Source organism: Cydia splendana, chromosome 26 (assembly GCF_910591565.1).
Source record: "Cydia splendana chromosome 26, ilCydSple1.2, whole genome shotgun sequence".
NCBI classification, from domain to species: Eukaryota; Metazoa; Arthropoda; class Insecta; order Lepidoptera; family Tortricidae; genus Cydia; species Cydia splendana.
In genome coordinates this window covers 10,788,586-10,808,276 of record NC_085985.1, presented here as the reverse complement: position 1 = coordinate 10,808,276, position 19,691 = coordinate 10,788,586, and the positions used below count along the sequence as shown (strand labels likewise).

The window sequence follows — 19,691 nt, the reverse complement described above, 5'->3', positions numbered from 1 at the left end:
GACGTACGATGATACAGAGCACCTACTACATAATAGTCGTAAAATGATTACCTAATACTGTTCTGTGATTTTTAATACTTAAGAACCTACTTCTTTGTTAAGGTGATTACAGTTATTTTGTGTAATAAATATAGTTCATAATTAAGTGAATAATTAAAAATAAATAAATTTAATATTGTCCTTCGCTGCCTGAAACACAGGGAATCCTACTTCAGGCATCTGTAAAACACGTGTCTCTATGTAAATTCTTAGTCTTTAAGAACAACCATTGTACTATACTTTTTTCAATAAATTATTTGTATTTGTATAACTTTCCGGTCGGTGCGACATCTATTGTCAAGTAGCAGTACTGATAATTCCGCTACTCGGTGCTAGATGTCGACTATGAAAAGTAATTAAGTTAAATAAAAGTGCTAAGCCCTGGTTAAGTAAGCGCTGGTGGCCTAGCGGTAAGAGCGTGCGACTTTCAATCCGGAGGTCGCGGGTTCAAAGTGTTCAAACCCCGGCTCGTACCAATGACTTTTTCGGAACTTATGTACGAAATATCATTTGATATCCAGTCGCTTTTCGGTGAAGGAAAACATCGCGAGGAAACCGGACTAATCCCAATAAGGCCTAGTTTCCCCTCTGGGTGGGGTGCTACGGACAGGAAACCTCCTAGAGTGCCGAGTCTCTTGTCATTCCTCTTGATCAGTTGATCCGGGGGAAAGGTAAGGGTTCTTGGACGGTGCGCCCCGGGGGCAACGGTAAGTAATCTCTTGATTTTCAAGTAATTCCTTACCGGTGCTGCCAATGTCCTGTCGTGGGGGGGTTGAGGGGGTTCCGCACAGGGTGTTCTCTCATTGAGGGAGAGTTCACCCGAGTGTGTGCTGGAGGGGGGCCTTCGGGCCGGGCGGCTGCGGTCGCGGATGAGGCCTTCGGGCCGGGCGCCTTCGGGCGCGTGAGGGCACAGGAATGCCGCTGCCCTGTATAAAACTGCGGTCCCCGTAACTGTCTAGGCAGAGGGCCTATGATGACGGCCGGGGGGGTTGCCACTGCTGGCCGGCGCCGGCGTGGTGGCCACGAGGACGACCACCTCTATAAAAAATCGCTAAGACAACCTGAGGGGGTGGAACCCGGGGTTTTTCCATCTCCTCCCGGCGTGGAGGTTGTCATGAGGGATCAGTGTGTGGTGTCGCCCTGCATACTACCTTCGAGAGGGGGAGCTTCGGCTCCAGGGCCTTCGGGTCCAAGGAGGGGACAGCCTCGGCTGTCGGCAGCAGGCGGTGTTCGCGGTAGAATGCTCTGCGATCCCGTGTTCACCGTCACCATTGCTGCGAGACGGGCATACCGTGGAGGGTTTAGTCGGTATTTGGCCCCTTGGCCACGAGTCCGACATATCCATCCTAGTTCTCCGGCTAGGCGGAATGCCTAAATGCATTACTCCACGTAAAAAAACAAAAAAAAAAAAGTTTCCCCTCTGGGTTGGAAGGTCAGATGGCAGTCACTTTCGTAAAAACTAGTGCCTACGTCAAATCATGGGATTAGTTGTCAAGCGGACCCCAGGCTCCCATGAGCCGTTGCAAAATGCCGGGGTAACGCGAGGAAGAAGAGAGGGTAAGTTAAATAAAAACTTCTAAAAATAGTACTTACTGCATAGACTAGGAATCCTCTAGACGGAATGTAGCGCAATTATTTTATGAAACCGATGCTGCCAAAAATGCAGGGGTGCGGGGGACGAGGTGAGCGAGTCCCGTGCCGTGATTGGTCCGTTCAAAGACACGGACGTCACACAAAGACGCTTTGACTCGAAAATGGAGTAAAACTACCGTATATTTGTGGCAGAGGGCTACTATGCTCAGTCTGGAGGATGTCTTGCCTGTGACTTACCCATAGTGGCCATAGTCTAATAAAACATGGTCTTCTCTTCCCAGAGTGACACAAGCCTACGTCACAATAACATTGCCACTTTATATAACGCTATCGCATATTATCATATAGCGCTGTCGCATGATGACGTAGGCTTGTGTCAGTCACGTGGCCACGAAAAGACGGGAAGAGAGTACCAGGCGGAGTATATTATTATAAAAACTTCTAAAAATAGTACTTACACACTTACACCATGGACTTACCGTTGTTCTTGAGGCGACTTGTTATCCATCTTGACAGCGAGCTCGCGAATCCGGTCGACGGCGAGCTTGGCGGCCGAGCGCACGGCGCGCACCAAGATACGAGGGTGCACGCCTGAAAAAGTAAAAATAAAAACAATATCAACTTTGTTCGCTACGTTTTAGATTCAAAATTCACCGACAAGAAGTATTATCTCCTCGGGTGACAAGCAAAAGTCATTAACTAAAACCATTGAAATTATTGGACAATAAACCGTGTTACAAGTGTTATAAAGTGCATTGTTACTTTAATTTTTTGATAGTACTTACTAGTATTAGAACCTTAGAGCATTTAATAACTGGAGTGGCCATTGAGAGCTTATCCCTCTGCCGAAAAACTTGCACAATTGTGCAAACTTTTGTATGGACTGACATGGCTATTTGTACGTTACGTACAAATTATGTAGAAATAGCAATACATTTGACGTCCCCTCCCCCGCAAAAATCGGCAGACTGTTTCGTAAAGAAAATGACAGCGATGGCATCTCCAGTTACCAAATGCTTTAAGATTAGAACAATTGAAATTATTTTCAGAAAATATTTTAATTTGTTTTTATTTCAAGTAGAGACACTAGAGGCTGTCCATAAATTACGTCATCGATTTTTGACGATTTTTGACCCCCCCCCTATAATCATCCAAAATCATGCTTCAAATGACCCCATTTCCTCCTACTTCATGCTACCGTCATCCGATGTCCAGACCCCCCCCCCCACCCCTAATTTGAAATGACGTAATTTATGAATAGCCCCTAGCTATAAATAAAATTATATAACTAAAATAATAGGAGGCGCTGGTAGCCTAGCAGAAATCCGAAGGTTACGAACTCAACTCCTGTATCCTTACCACGATTTTAACAATGACGCTAGATGGCGACACTTTTTGACATTTAACAAATTCAAAAATAATGATCAAAGTCAAATGGCGCTCTAAAGCCCCCTCCACACTCGTGCACGAATCGCGGCGCGAAGCCGCGAACGCGAGTGTGGCGTCGATTTTCGCAGACAGCGAAATCGACTCCACACTCGCGTTCGCGGCTTCGCCCGCGATTCACGCGCATAGTCTGGAGGGGGCTTATAAGTGTTTCATTTGTGTCGAAAGATGACAGTAAATGTACTGACTATAATATACTTCGACAATATTCCTATATCAAATTCTCTTTGGCTCTAGCTTCCATAAATATATTTATTAATTTATTTAAACTTTATTGCACAAATTTACAACAAATTTACAAATTTACATTGGCGAACTTAAGAGCGCTCTTACAAGAAAAGTCGAAATAATGCAAAATTGATGATACTAGTCGACGAAATTCAGGACTTTGCGCTCATTATTAGAAACAATGAGTACGTGTTCCAGTAAAAGCGTCTTCTTATCTTTATAAATATCGTTGTAAATATTAGAAAAAGGACTTATTAAATTAGTAATGATTTTTTTTCTGATGGTCGTTTCCGAAAAACCCCGTGAAGCACTGAATGGCGAGCTCTTATTTGGAAATGTTGAGAATTTTACTCTGCTAAACCTGGCTATTTTGTATTACTAATACCCTGTACTTTAGGCATATCAAACTATATTTTTCCTACATACCTTTGAGAAAGAGAAAATCAAAGTAAAACGAACTCGATTTTCTCTCCGAAACAAGTGTCAATTCCTACGAAAATCTACTTAATATCGAAGTCATTTTCATACTCAAGCAATCTGCAACGTTTGCTTATACTGTTGGTATACATTAGTGTTTATGAAATTCTACTATAATTTTTTGGCAATTTTTTGAAAACTACTCTATATTACCGATGACGCGCGCTGCGCCAGCTCAGTGCCGCGGCAGAGCTTGTAGAGGCAGGACGTGTGTCGGTCGGCTCCGCACATTTTCAACGGCGACGACGAGGTTTTTTATCATTGTGTGCGGCGGGCGCCGTGTAAAACGCTATACTGTGTGCGTGTAAACCGCAACGAGAGACTTTGATCCTAGCACCGTTTTTATAGTATTATAATTTATAATGGTACAGTTTAATAAACTACCGGACAGGATTAAAAATATTTGAAACGACCTGACATTCTATATGTATTTATTTGACTCAAGATAGTTTGACTCAGGGTCTGATGATGGAGCCGGAAGGTGGTCACCGGTATCAATCAACCATGCAACTAAACCACTTCGTGTTTAGGCTCGTTTGATTCGTCTCAACAAGATCTTTAACACAAGATAGTACTCAGGGTCTGATGATGGAGCCGGCAGGTGGTCACCGGTACCAATCAACCATGCCACTAAACCACTTCGTGTTTAGGCTCGTTTTATTCGTTTCTATAAGATCTTTGACACAAGATAGTACTCAGGGTCTGATGTTGGAGCCGGAAGGTGGTCACGGGTACCAATCAACCATGCAACTAAACCACTTCGTGTTTAGGCTCGTTTGATTCGTCTCAACAAGATCTTTGACACAAGTTAGTACTCAGGGTCTGATGATGGAGCTGGACTGTGGCCACGGGTACCAGTCTACCATGTAACTGAACCACTTCGTGTTTGGGCTCGTTTGATTTGTCGCAACAAGATCTTTAACACAAGATAGTACTCAGGGTCTGATGATGGAGCCGGCAGGTGGTCACCGGTACCAATCAACCATGCCACTAAACCACTTCGTGTTTAGGCTCGTTTTATTCGTTTCTATAAGATCTTTGACACAAGATAGTACTCAGGGTCTGATGTTGGAGCCGGAAGGTGGTCACGGGTACCAATCAACCATGCAACTAAACCACTTCGTGTTTAGGCTCGTTTGATTCGTCTCAACAAGATCTTTGACACAAGTTAGTACTCAGGGTCTGATGATGGAGCTGGACTGTGGCCACGGGTACCAGTCTACCATGTAACTGAACCACTTCGTGTTTGGGCTCGTTTGATTTGTCGCAACAAGATCTTTGACACAAGGTAGTACTGAGGGTCTGATGATGGATCCGGAAGGTGGTCACCGGTACCAATCAACCATGCAACTAAACCACTTCGTGTTTGGCTTCGTTCGATTGGTCGCAACAAGATCTTTGACACAAGTTAGTACTCAGGGTCTGATGATGGAGCTGGACTGTGGCCACGGGTACCAGTCTACCATGTAACTGAACCACTTCGTGTTTGGGCTCGTTTGATTCGTCGCAATAAGATGTTTGACACAAGATACTACTCAGGGTCTGATGATGGAGCTGATGATGATAGACAGGTACCCGTCGCCACCTTCGCGCTCCATCATCAGACCCTGAGTACTACCTTGTGTCAAAGATCTTGTTGAGATGAATAAAACGTGCCTAAACACGAAATGGTTTAGTTGCATGGTTGATTGGTACCGGTGAACACCTTCCGGCTCCAACATCAGACCTTGAGTACTATCTTGTGTCAAAGATCTTGTTGAAACGAATAAAACGAGCCTAAACACGAAGTGGTTTAGTTGCATGGTTGATTGGTACCGGTGACCACCTTCCAGCTCCATCATCAGACTCTGAGTATCACCTAGTGTCAAAGATCTTGTTGAGACGAATCAAACGATCCTAAACACGATGTGGTTTAGTTGCATGGTTGATTGGTAATGGTACCTTCCAGCTCCATCATCAGACCCTGAGTACTATCTTGTGTCAAAGATCTTGTTGAGACGAATCAAACGAGCCCAAACACGAAGTTGTTTAGTTACATGATAGACTGGTACCCGTGGCCACCTTCCAGCTCCATCATCAGACCCTGTGTATCTTCGTCAAAGGGGCTGTCCATAAATTGCGTCATCGATTTTTGTCGATTTTTGACCCCCCCCCCTATAATCATCCAAAAATCATGCTTCAAATGACCCCATTTCCTCCTACTTTATGCTACCGTCATCCGATGTCCAGACCCCCCCCCCTAATTAGAAATGACGTAATTTATGAATAGCCCCAAAGATCTTGTTGAGACGAATCAAACGAACCTAATCATGTTACTACATGGTTGATTGGTATCCGTGACCACCTTAATCATCATCAGATCCTCAGTACCAGTTCGTTTTTAAACCCTCGTTGATACAAACTTTACAACCTATAGGTACCAAATGCAATGACGAAACATGTAAATAAGCGAGTAGGTACCTATAATTTCTTTCGAGTAATATACCTTCATAAGTACAAGTATGGGGCTATTCATAAATTACGTCGTTTCAAATGGGAGGAGTGGGGGGGGGGGGGGGGGGGTCTGGACATCGGATGATGGTAACATAACGTAGGAGGAAACAGATTCATCCGAAGCTTGATTTTTGGATGATTTGAGGGGTGGGGTGGGGGGGGGGGGGGTCAAAAATCGTCAAAAATAGATGACGTAATTTATGAACAGCCCCTATGTACATTTGCACTGCATTTAGTATTTTCGTACTTACTAAATAACAGTTTTAGAACTTTAAAAGTTAAGTACAATTAGTGTTGTTATGGTTGATTTCAATATGCTTCGCGAAGGATCAAGAATGTTTAATCCATCATTGTAGTGCGAGTGTGGTAGAAGGGATCGGCGTACTGAGCTCGCACGGCCTGCCGCAGCGCGTAAAATACCTAAACTCGCTCAACGCCGAAATGTAATAGCGCTCTTAACGCCTTGCCTCGCCTTGGATATATACGCGACATCAAAGATGTCCGTTACACAAAATAGACAATATATAGACATTTTCGAGATAAATCTCTAAACTTGCGGTGCTCGGATCGTACTAGCCTATAAAATGGACAGGACTTTCTTTACGCAGTTTGCGTTGGTGACAGCGACATCAAACGGGAAATTGGGGCAACTCTTATATCAGTAACTTATACCAGCCGTGGCTCACTCCGTGATTTCGTCGCTTTGCCACAGGTAGCTACAAGTACATCCGTCCCACACCAAGTTTGGTGGCTAGCCATAAGCCGCGGGTGGCGCTGTCGCCCCCTAGCGGCCATATCTGTGCTGATCGTAACAGACGCGTTTTGTTAGAGAGTGAAGCTTCTGTACCTAGTACTATTATTTATTCTGTGCTTATACTCTTAATTTCTGTGCCACCAAAGAGAATTGATTCCAATAGAGGTAAAGTATAAGAAAAAACCCAATATTTTGCCTAAACTGCAAAACGTAATTCAAGACTAAAAAAGTAAGACAATGTTGCCATTGCAATAATTTGTTTGTAAAATAGTAAATTTTGAACACGCTAAGATAATTTATTTATTAGTAATTTTACTCCTACGATTTAAAAGAGTACTTTTTTTACTTATTTTTACATAAATACAAGACGCGCTAGTAAAAAGTGGCAACATTGTCTTACTTTTTTTGGTCATGAATTACGTTTTGCAGTCACTGAATGGGTAAACGTCAACTTTTCGTCAACCGCTCTGGGTCAATCGGTCAAACGAAATAGTTCGGTCTTTTAGTTCAGTTCGGTCTTTGAGAACTGGGAATGTATGAATCGATTTTACAGTAGTTTTTTAGGGTTCCGTACCCAAAGGGTAAAACGGGACCCTATTACTAAGACTCTGTTGTCCGTCCGTCTGTCTGTCTGTCACCAGGCTGTATCTCCCGAACCGTGATAGCTAGACAGTTGAAATTTTCACAGATGATGTATTTCTGTTGCCGCTATAACAACAAATACTAAAAACAGAATAAAATAAAGATTTAAATGGGGCTCCCATACAACAAACGTGATTTTTGACTAAAGTTAAGCAACGTCGGGAGTGGTCAGTACTTGGATGGGTGACCGTTTTTTTGCATTTTTTCCCGTTTTTTTTGCATTATGGTACGGAACCCTTGGTGCGCGAGTCCGACTCGCACTTGCCCGGTTTTTTCTAAATCTTTGTCAACTGAATTACGATACTATATGACGGTTAAACATCAAAAATCTAGACAAAATAAAATAAAAAATATAGAAAGACTATTTTATTTTTGTTCATACTTTTCGGGTTTAGGACTGTTTGTCACTCTTTTATCTCGTTCGCACTCATGCCAGCGTCATTGTGAACGATTTCGTTCAGTCTATTTTCTGTTTCACTCATGTCAAGCGCTCACCAATCCCACTGAACTAAAGGACCTAAAGACCGATTAAGAGCGTGCAAAAAAATTTAGTTCCTTTCGGTCCTTGACGGGATTTCATTCTTAAGACGAAACAGGAGCTGAGTTTTAAATATTTTAGGTAAATATACCCGTCTCGCTAACGGAAGCGGCACCTAAAAGTAGTGCGATAAGGACAAGGCGAAAAATCCTGCGTAAAAATCTCAAAAATCGAGGTTTCGTACTCCTCTGTTTCCTCCTCCAAAACTTAACCAATCGTAACCAAATTTGGAAATCTAAATGATTATGAAATTATCTGTGTCGGACCGTTTTGCTTTTTTGGCTAATTGATATCAGTTTTGAATGCCACGCCTCTCATTGCGGCATGGTCAATTAGGCCATTTTGGCCATTTTTGAAGGGCTCTAGCGCCTTAAAAAACAAAAATATCAAAAAAAGCAAAACGGTCCGACACAGATATTGACAATATTAATCTGTGTTGAAAAAATCATTGCTCTAGCTTCAAAAACCACGGAGGAAAACGAGGAGTACGTTTGTATGGAGAAATGACCACTCCCGTTGGCTCTTAACGGTTCTTAGTTCATGACAGACATAAACCTACCGACTTGCACTTTATAGGCAAAAAGGAATAGATAGCATAGAGGGGTCCTGTCATAGTAAATTTTGTAGTCACTGTAAATTTACTGCCATCTATCGTCACACGACTAAAACTCAAAATAAACACGTATAAAATTAACAAAAAAATGTATATACAGGGTGATCAATCCAAATGGGTCAGTAGGGAGAAGTCAGAAACTATGAGAGATAGCGATATCTGTTCTTAGGAACCATGGCTTCGATTTTAGATTTAATAATAATGACATTCAAACTTTTTTTTTAACTCTCATACATAACCGGGAATCGAACCTGGTCAATATTCTTTATGTAATCGCGTGTAGTATTTGTTTGTATGGCAACTTTTAAACGATGCGTGATAGATGGGAGGTGCTCGACCAAATATCATAGAGGGCCTCGAGATAAACAAACTACATTAAAAAAAAAAAAAAATGGCCGACTTTATTTTTATTTTTTCAAGTTGGTCCGAGCGCGCTGAGATTTGGCATGCGGCAAGCCTGGGGGCCAAAGATTGCCACGTCAAAAAAATTTTTTGGAAAAATCCAAAATGGCGGCGGACACGGGCAAAGTCATTTCCAAGTAGGTTAAGCGAGCCCGAAGAGCGAGCTTCAGGCCGGGAGGCCGAAGGCCGACCCCGGCGGAAGTCCGAAGGCCCGGAGCCTCCACCCCGACTCCAAAAACGTGAGGCCGAAGGCGGAGCTGCGTGAATGCCGTGCTTCCAAGCGTTCTACAAAGTCAACTGTCTTGATGCGCGAAGCCGGCGGGCCGAATGCCAGACGGCGAAGCGTTGAGGCTTGCGAAGGCCGAAGGCCTGAAGCGTCACACGAGAGGGGGAAGTTGAAGCTTAAACACGACCCAACACTTCCTATTGGGAGTCGGGTTGGAGGCTCCGCCGGGGTCAGCCTTCGGCCTCCCGGCCTGAAGCTCGCTCTTCGGGCTCGCTTAACCTACTTGGGAATTTGACTTTGCCCGTGTCCGCCGCCATTTTGTATTTTTCCAAAACTTTTTTTGACATGGTAATCTTGGGCCCCCAGGCTCGCCGCATGCCAAATCTCAGCGCGCTCGGACCAACTTGAAAACATTAAAAAAAAAAGTCAGCCATTTTGAATTTTTTTTAGTGTAGTTTATTTTGTCTCGGGGCCCTCTGTGATATTTGGTCGAGCACCCTCCACCTATCACGCATCGTTTAAAAGTTGCCATAAAAACAAATACTACACGCGATTACGTAAAGAATATTGACCTGGTTCGAATCCCGGTTATGTATGATAGATTAGAAAAAAAAATTAATGCCATTATTATTAAATCTAAAATCGACGCCATGGTTCCTAAGAACAGATTTCGCTATGTCTCATAGTTTCTGACTTCTCCCTACTGACCCATTTGGATTGATCACTCTGTATATGGATAAATGATTTATTATTTTTATATCATTTTGACCCATGTTCATTCACTGATATCTATGTGTTAAAATTGTTAAATATGAAACGGTGTCGTCACGCCCTCTAGCCGAGAATAGACCAAAGGTGTGTGCGTCATCTATCCGAGAATAACTAAATTGACTATTACTCGATTTCCGAAGCACGTTTTTTCCTTAGACTCTGTTCATCTTATACGAAGTTATATATGTCTTTGCTATAGGCAAAGAGAATAAAGTCCATAGAGACGGATTGTCAAAGTAAATTATGTAGCCACTGTAAATTTACTGCCATCTTTCGACAGAACATAAAACTGTTAGAACGCCATTTGACTTTGATCCTTATTCTTTCAGTGATATGTGTTAACTTATTAAATATTAATATTCACGCCATCTACTCGACTATAGGCCAAAGGTATGGTTCCATGTTTTCGAGCGATGGCGCCACAACCTTCAGCCTATGCTCGAGTAGATGGCGTGAATATTAATATTTAAAAAGTTAACACATATCAGTTAAAGAATAAGGATTAAAATCAAATGGCGTTCAAACAGGTTTAATCTTCTGTCGAAAGATGGCAGTAAATGAACTGTAGCTACATAATTTACCATGACAGTAACTCTCTTCTTCAAATCCTCTTTGCTATAGGCAAAGAGAATAGATAGAATAGAGGGGTCCTGTCATAGTAAATTTTGTAGTCACAGTAAATTTACTGCCATCTATCGACACACCACTAAAACTCAAAATCAAAATGTATAAAACTATCAAAAAAATGTATATTTATGGATAAATGATTTTATTATTTTTATATGATTTTGTCCCATGTTCATTCACTGATACCTATGTGTTAAAATTGTTAAATATGAAACGGTGTCGTCAACGCCATCTAGCCGAGTATAGGCCAAAGGTGTGTGCGCCATCTATCCGAGAATGACTTTTTCTTGTTTTCCGAGGCACGTTTTTTCCTTAGACTTTATTCATCTTATACGGAGTTACATATGTCTTTGCTATAGGGCACGCGACGTCAAAAAGGACGTGCGCTACAAAAACTCATAAACCGCAGTGACGGTTTATGGCAAGCTTTTTTAATCAAACTAAATTATATGTTCGAATAAACTGAATGCGCCGCGACGACTAGTCGTTACTAAGTTTGCGATAGGCATAGCGACATCTAGCGGACGATTCGGACAACTTTGCACTACCGTCGTATTTGAGCAAAGATATAATGATTGAGTAAGATGTGTAAAATCTAAGACAATTTCGTGCTTCGAATTTGACAGGTAAACGAGATGGCGCTGTACAGCTCCATCTATACCAAAGAGAATAGAGTGTATAGAGACGGATTATCAAAGTAAATTATGTAGCCACTGTAAATTTACTGCCATCTTTCGACAGAACATAAAACTGTTAGAACGCCATTTGACTTTGATCCTTATTCTCTCACTGATATGTGTCCACTTATTAAATATTAATATTAACGCCATCTACTCGACTATAGGCCAAAGGTGTGGTGCAATGTTTTCGAGCGATGGCGCCATAACCTTCAGCCTATGCTAAGCTGACGTGTGACAATTCAGTGACGGCAAAACACATGGCGCAGTACAGCGCCATCTGTTTTAGATGTCAGACTAAGGGGCACGACATTTTCTTAGACTTGACCTCTCTATGAATATACATGAAAAATAAAATAAAACACGCACATCTGCTCACGCTCAGTTCGAGTGAGAGAAGAACACGAACCTACTGGGCCTTAAGCAAAGCTAACATAAGTACAACGGGTTGCACTCCGGGAGTGCCGGCAGAAGTGACACTCAATTGCACTGAAAACTCAATTACATTGTAACTCAAAATTTTAATAACAACGCCATCTAGTGCAAAATGTCTGCAGCACTATGTATAATTGACGTTAACGCCATCTAGCGTTATTACGTCGCATTACTTGAAACCCCTAAGCACATCACTGTTAGTACTCGAGTTATATTAGTACCAGTTAGAGGGAAAGTCACTAGATGGCATTTAAGTCAATTAAGAAAAACTCAAATGACATTGTAACAGTTTTTCGATCAGGTCACGTGTCCGTCTTACGTATCTTTCGGTCACGTGACCTGTCGCGAGTTTAACATTTTTTCCCCATCACAAAAAGTGCACAGCGCCGCTAGAGTCAGACCGTGAAAAGGCTGCAGCGATTTTGATAGCCCACGCGGTGCAAGTGTCATTTTAAACGCCAAACTTCTATGAAATTATGACGTATAAATAACACTTACACTGCGTGGGCTATCAGATTCGCTGCAGACTTTTCTTGATGCGACCCTAAAGAAGTTTTCAGTTCAATAATGATTACATCACAAAATCCCACGCGACATCAAAACAGACATACGCGCGTACAAAAATAGTATAATATATAAAAAGTATTCGTATAAGCTATGCCAATAACAAAGCAGTTTTCTCTTATAACTACTACGACGATAAGTCGTTCGTTAGTTTACGATAGGATCTAGCGGCATATTGTGACAACTTTTCGACGCGAACCTAGAGTTGGCAAGAACTCTAGAGCTAGACCAAGAAAAGTCTGCAGCGATTTTGATAGCCCACGCAGTGCAAGTGTTATTTATACGTCATAATTTCATAGAAGTTTGACGTTTAAAATGACGCACTGCGTGGGCTATCAAAATCGCTGCAGACTTTTCTTGGTCTAACTCTAGTACTAGGTCACAGTATAATAAATAGTACCAAAGACATATATAACTTCGTATAAGACGTATAAAGTCTAAGGAAAAAACGTGCCTCAAAATTCAAGTAAAAGTCATTCTCGAATAGATGTCGCACACACCTTTAGCCTATCCTCAGCTAGATGGCGTGACGACACCGTTTCATATTTAACAATTTTAACACATAGATATCAGTGAATGAACATGGATCAAAATGATATAAAAATAATAAAATCATTTATCCATATATATACATTATTTGATAACTTTATGCGTTTTCATTTTGAGTTTTAGTCGTGTGTCGATAGATGGCAGTAAATTTACAGTGACTACAAAATTTACAATGACAGGACCCCTCTATACTATCTATTCTTTTTGATAGTACTAACGTACAGTATGGACACTCCCTGCCTCCCGTTGAAAGTGCCGCCCACCCGCTCTCGGTTACCTCTCAGTTACCGGCCGGCAAGGACGCGACGACGCGGTGCGCAGAGCGCAGAGCGGAGGCCACGTAAAATATTAAACAAATTTACAAATCTTTTTGCAATGGGCGTGTGTTGTGCTGTGTACGGTTGTTTAAGCTCTATAAACTTAAAAGAAAGTTCTACAGATTCCCGTTGGATGAATCAAGGCAAGTACATACCCAGTTATTTTTAAAGTGTTTTATGTTTTAGTGGAATACCAACTTACAATAGGTACTTATGTTTAGTATTTCTTTTACCTAAAACAGATAGGTTTTAGACCTAAACCTATCAGATCACACTGAAAACAACACAATATCTATATGAACAAAAAATCATGTTTTCAACTTACGTAATATTTTGGTGGCCTGAATTTCCTTACAAAAATTTTGTTACTTCGTTTATACTGATTGAAAATAGGAAACTATTGTATAAATCGAGCTTAGATACCCACCATACAACATAATACGATTCTTATTTCTTCCTAATTCGCGCAATGAGTTTTGAGTCATTCAGGTCATCGAACTTGACAAAAAAATGGCGGGAACCCTAGCCCGTCTTATCTCACTCTCACAAGCATGGTACGCGTTCACCCACACGAGCTTAGACTGTGTGCGTAGGAACGCGTTTGTTTCATACATTTGACCGCCAGTGTCCGGGGTGTGACTAGGTACAGAAGACTCACTCTCTAACAAAACGCGTCTGTTACGATCAGGACAGATATGGCCGCTAGGTGGCGACAGCACGCGCGGCTTATGGCTAGCCACCAAAATTGGTGTGGGACGGATGTACTTTTAGCTACCTGTTGCAAAGCGACGAAATCGCGGAGTGAGCCACGCCTGGTGTAGGGTGTAGTGTGACTTGGAACTTCGGCAGCCGTTTAAGAAGTGTAACGCTCTTACGATAGATGTCGCTAGGGTCCCCTAGACCCGTATGGTGGAAAGATTCGCTGGCTGGATGAGGTCTCGGTGGCTCAGATGGCAGCTGGAGTATCGATCCAGAGGCCGTGAGTTCAAGTCACACCCAAGGTAGTAATGTTTCCAATTTTGAATTTATTCTAAGTTTATTCATGCACTTACATCTGTAAGCGCTTTGTGGGCATTTATTAAATGTCACCATAAATATAAAATGATTAAATGGGGTTGGCAGGTGGAAGTTTTTAGCAGATGGCGCCATCATAGCTTGCCCCGTCAATCCCTAGAATTGTGTCAAATTTTTGTTTTTTTAATACCCTGGATGCCAGCTCTTTAAGCCAAATCTCATAGAAAAAGGGGCAAGCTATGATGGCGCCATCTAGGCAAACCTTTGACAGTTGCCAACCCCATTGAGGATAGTGACATACCTTCTTCGACAAACGGCTTGAGCCGCTTAAGGAGCTCCCCGGCTAGGATCACCACTGAAGTGGTGCCGTCTCCCACCTGGAATACATCATTTAACTGTCAATATATGTTACTAGCGCCCCACCCCGACTTCGAACGGGTTACACAAAACCTTAACACATTATACACCTAAACCTTCCTCAAGAATAAAAATAAATAAATAAAATAAATATAACACAAATTACACAAATTGACTAAGTCCCACAGTAAGCTCAATAAAGGCTCCGTCACATAGGCGCGTTTTGCGGGCGGTGCGTGAGCGGGGCGCTCCGCTTTTCATATAAAACGCTCACGCCCCGCCCGGAAAACTCGCCTATGTGACGGAGCCTTAAGGCTTGTGTTGTGGGTACTTAGACAACCATATATATGTATAATATATTTAGAAATACTTCTTTAGAATCACTCTAATTACTAGGTGAATACCGCATAAAAATATTGAAAATCAGTTAAGTAGTTTTTCAGTTTGTCGAGAACATACAAACACACAAACAGACAAAAATATGGGCAGTACCGTCTTTACCATAAGGGCACACGGGGCCCGTGCCCAGGGCCCCCATGCTCAGGGGGCCCCGAAGGACAAGCTTTGCTTAGTTTGGGGCTAGGTTGATTTGTGTAAGATGTCCCCTAATATATATATTTTTTTAACAATAATAATTAATAAGTTAAGATCGTTGTTTTATCAAAGAGTTCCCATGACCCAGGAGGTGGTCATGGGAACTCTTTGATACGAACGATCTCCATCATCAGATCAACTCCATGTCATCATAATATTGAATTGTCATCCGATTTACATATGTAGGTAATGTAGGTATGCAAAATTGCAGCTCAATCGGAAATCGGGAAGTGGGTCAAATTTAGCTTCCAAGATTTGACCCACACTAACAAAATTACTAACATGGCAAGTTAAATAAAAACTTCACAAAGTTTGAAGAAAAAAAAATATAACGGACAACTTAAAATAAAATGGCTGAAAATTGAGCTAAAACAGAGACAGCTCAGCCAACTACCATTAGGGGGGCACTTGTTAGGGTTCCGTACCCAAAGGGTACTGTTGTATATGTAGGTAGATTAGGAATGCATGTACTGAGGGTAGGCTTGGTGAAAATAAATCAGTTCTCTTTGAGTTAGCATATGGAGTGTTTCATTGTACTTTTCCTAAACATTACATGGTGTCAGGTGTGAATATTCGTGTTAGATCCGTCGAAAGATTGTGACAATTAGGTAGTGGAGATGAGTGACACTGAAAGTAAAAGTGATAAAACGGCGCGTAAGGCAGGCGCGGCCGCAAGCGGTACAGCGTACACAGCGGTGCAACAACCACCCGCCATGTTGGGTACGGGCAACCTCGCCGATAACTGGCGGGATTGGAAACAAACGTTCGATTGGTACCTAATCGCATCAGGCCGAGAGAAGTCCCCAAGTCGTGAAAAATGTGCCCTATTACTTCATGTCATAGGAAAAACTGGTCGTGACCTATATGAAGAATTTGATATTAGTTCGACCGAACAAAGTGATTATGAGGCGTTATGTCAAAAGTTCGCTGACCGCTGTGACCCACAGAAAAATGTTAATTTTGAACGACACTTATTCTTTGAGACATATCAAGCGAGTGAGAATTTTGAGAAGTACTTAGCGTCACTTCGTGTGAAAAGTAAAACATGCGAGTTTGGAACTTTAAGGGAAAGTTTAATTCTAACTCAAGTGATCCGGGGAATTAAAGATGGTCAATTAAGAGAGAGAATGTTAAGAAAGAGAGATTTAAAATTGGAGGATGCGACGGCTTGGTGTCGCGCAGCAGAGTTAGCAAGTGAGCAGGCGGGAGCGGTGCGGGGCGGAGCGAGCGCGGAATCGACACGGGGAAGTACAAGCGCTCCGCTCGCCGACGTCGAGCAAGTTCGCGTGCGCCCTCACCGCCGCGCGCCGACGCCGACGCCGACCACATCTCGCGCCGCTGCGCCAGGTGCGCCGATAGCGCGACGAGCGCAACAACAGTATCGTGGCGGGACTGGCTCTAAATTTAAATGTTCAAATTGCGACTATGTACACGAACGTGATCAATGTCCCGCGTACAAAGTTAAATGTTTCAGATGTGATCGTGTCGGACATTTTATGAGGTGTTGCAGAAGTAATTATGTGCGGGAAGTGTATAATGCTACAGACGAAATAAGTGATTGCGAGGAACTGATAATACAGGGAGTGGAGATTTTGTCGGTCGAAAGCAAGGGGTGGTTCGAGAGTGTGGCGGTGAACGGAGTTCCTGTGACGTTCAAGCTGGACTGTGGTGCGGACGCCTGCGTCATGTCGCGCGGCAGCTTCAGGGCGGCAGGGTACAGTGAGGACATTTTGAGCAATGCTGGTACGGTATTGCGGGAGGTTAGTAGGAACGTTTTACCTGTGGTGGGATATTTTATAGCTGAATTGTCGCATCATAACAGTGACAAAAAATGCAAAGGCAAAATTTACGTGCTAGACGTCAATTGTAATAATTTGTTGTCCCGAGATTTATGCAGTGAGTTAAATTTAATTAAAAGAGTGAACGAGATTTCTAGTAATAGTAACTGTATTGAGTTAGTAAATAAATATAAAACTGTGTTTCATGGGATCGGCCGTTTACCCGGTGTACACAGATTAACTGTGGACGAGTCAGTTCCTCCGGTCGTAAGAGGTTCGAGGAAGATACCTATTAAATTAAGGCCACGTCTGCGCGAGGAGCTGGACCGTCTGCAGGAGCTAGGTATTATTGAACCCGTGGATGAACCTACCGACTGGGTGTCGAGTATTGTTCTCGTGGAGAAACCGGATGGCAAATTGCGATTGTGTATAGATCCACAAAATTTAAATAAGGCGATCAAACGTAGTCACTTTCAACTTCCTACACTAGACGAGGTTACAGCGAATCTATCGGGAGCTAAATATTTTTCACATTTAGATGCTAGCAAGGGTTTTTACATGATCGTTCTTGATGAGTATAGTTCAAAGCTGTGTACCTTTGCCACACCATTTGGGAGATGGAAATTTTTACGTTTACCTTTTGGCATCTGTTCTGCATCGGAGGTATTCCATAATGCAATGGTTAAGATATTTTCAATGGAGGGAGTGGAATGCTTCATTGATGACTTGCTTGTGTACGGGAGAACAAAAGAAGAACACGACTCAAGGTTAGAGGCCGTGCTACAGCGCGCGTTAGACTACGGAGTGAGGTTTAATAAAGAAAAATGTGTTTTGGGCGTAGAAGAAGTGAAATATCTAGGTCACGTGTTTGACGCCAAGGGTATGCGCCCCGACGGCGACCGAGTGAAGGCGATCAGAGACATGCCTCCTCCTAGTTGCAGGAAGGATTTGGAGAGGTTCCTCGGGATGACGAATTATGTGTCGAGATTCATGCCAAACTATGCTGAACTGGTAGAACCATTGAGAGGACTGCTAAAGAGAGATAGCGAATTTCAGTGGTATGAAATGCATACCAGCGCATTTCAGAGAGTTAAAAAATGTTTAATGGAGGCGCCAACGCTACGATATTACGACCCCGGGGAGGGGGTGGTGGTGTCGGTAGATGCCAGTTCGCGAGGGCTGGGCGCGTGCTTGCTGCAGGGCGGGCGGCCGGTCGCCTTTGCCGCCCGCACGCTCACGCCTGCCGAAACGCGTTGGGCGCAAATTGAAAAAGAATTGTTGGCGATTCTGTTTGGCTGCCAAAAATTCCATCAATTTATTTATGGCCACAAAAGTGTATTAGTGGAAAGCGACCATAAACCTCTAGAGGCCATATTCAGAAAGGCACTCAATGATACGCCGGTACGACTACAGAGGATGTTACTGAGACTACAAAAATACTCTATAGAAATAAAGTACGTTCCCGGGAGACTAATGTATGTCGCCGACACGCTATCGCGAGCCCCGACCGACGACGCGTGCGACGACAAGACTGGAAGTGACATTGATGTTCACGTTAACGCCCTGTACGACAGCGTTAACTTTAGCTCTGATAAGCTTAAGAAGATCAAAGAGGAAACGGATAACGACCCAGGGCTCGGGAACGTTAGGCAATATTGCCTGAAAGACTGGCCGCACACTAAAAATATCCTAGAAAGTGAGGCTAAGCCTTACTGGGCTATTAAGGAGGAGCTTCATGTAATAAAAGGTATAGTTTTCCGTGGCAACCGCGTTGTAATACCTACTAGCCTTAGGAAAGAAATGCTGCAGAGAATTCACGAGGGGCATTTAGGTATTGAAAAATGTAAGTACCGAGCACGAGACGTGATGTGGTGGCCAGGAATGTCGGCGCAGGTGGAGGCGCTAGTGGCTTCGTGCGCGACGTGCGCCGAGCGCCGCGCCGCACAACCGCGCGAGCCGATGCGCTCGCACCAAGTACCTGGGAAACCCTGGGAAGTATTAGCGACTGATCTATTTGAATTTAGAAACAAACAGTACATATTAGTTGTTGATTATTATTCCAAATATGTCGAAGTTGTTTCTTTATCTGATATTCGAAGTGAAACCATAATTAACCAACTTAAATCCATTTTTGCCCGCCACGGTATTCCTAAGAAACTCGTATCGGATAATGGCCGACAGTTTACCTCGGCAGTATTCCAATCTTTTGTAGAAAAATGGGAATTCGAACACGTCACGAGTTCACCTTACTATCCCCGAGCGAACGGCCTTGCGGAAAGAAGCGTGCAAACGGTTAAAAAGTTGATGGAAAAAGCGCAGAGTGATGGCACGGATCCATATTTAGCGCTTTTAAACTTCCGCAACACTCCGGTCTCCGGCGAGTCATACTCCCCAGCACAACTTCTTATGGCGCGAAGGCTTAATACCAGATTGCCGGTCTCAGAACAACTACTTGCGCCAAAGGTACCAACCTCAGCAACTGTTCAAAAATGTCGGTTAGAGAAAAATCAAAAATCCAAAAAACATTACGATGTCGGAACCCGGTCACTAAAACCAC

At 42.9% G+C, this 19,691-nt stretch overlaps 1 protein-coding gene across 1 annotated transcript in view; it reads right to left on the bottom strand.

Annotated features, from left to right (window-relative positions):
• The window catches only part of LOC134803439 (T-complex protein 1 subunit eta), a 53,622-nt gene that overhangs the window by 21,498 nt on the left and 12,433 nt on the right, over positions 1-19,691 (bottom strand). Inside the window, exons 5-6 of the mRNA XM_063776257.1 lie at positions 14,707-14,782; positions 2,112-2,223 (exon numbers count right to left, since the gene is read on the bottom strand). Of these exons, the coding sequence (XP_063632327.1) occupies positions 2,112-2,223; positions 14,707-14,782 (188 nt within the window). The remainder of the gene's footprint in view (positions 1-2,111; positions 2,224-14,706; positions 14,783-19,691) is intronic.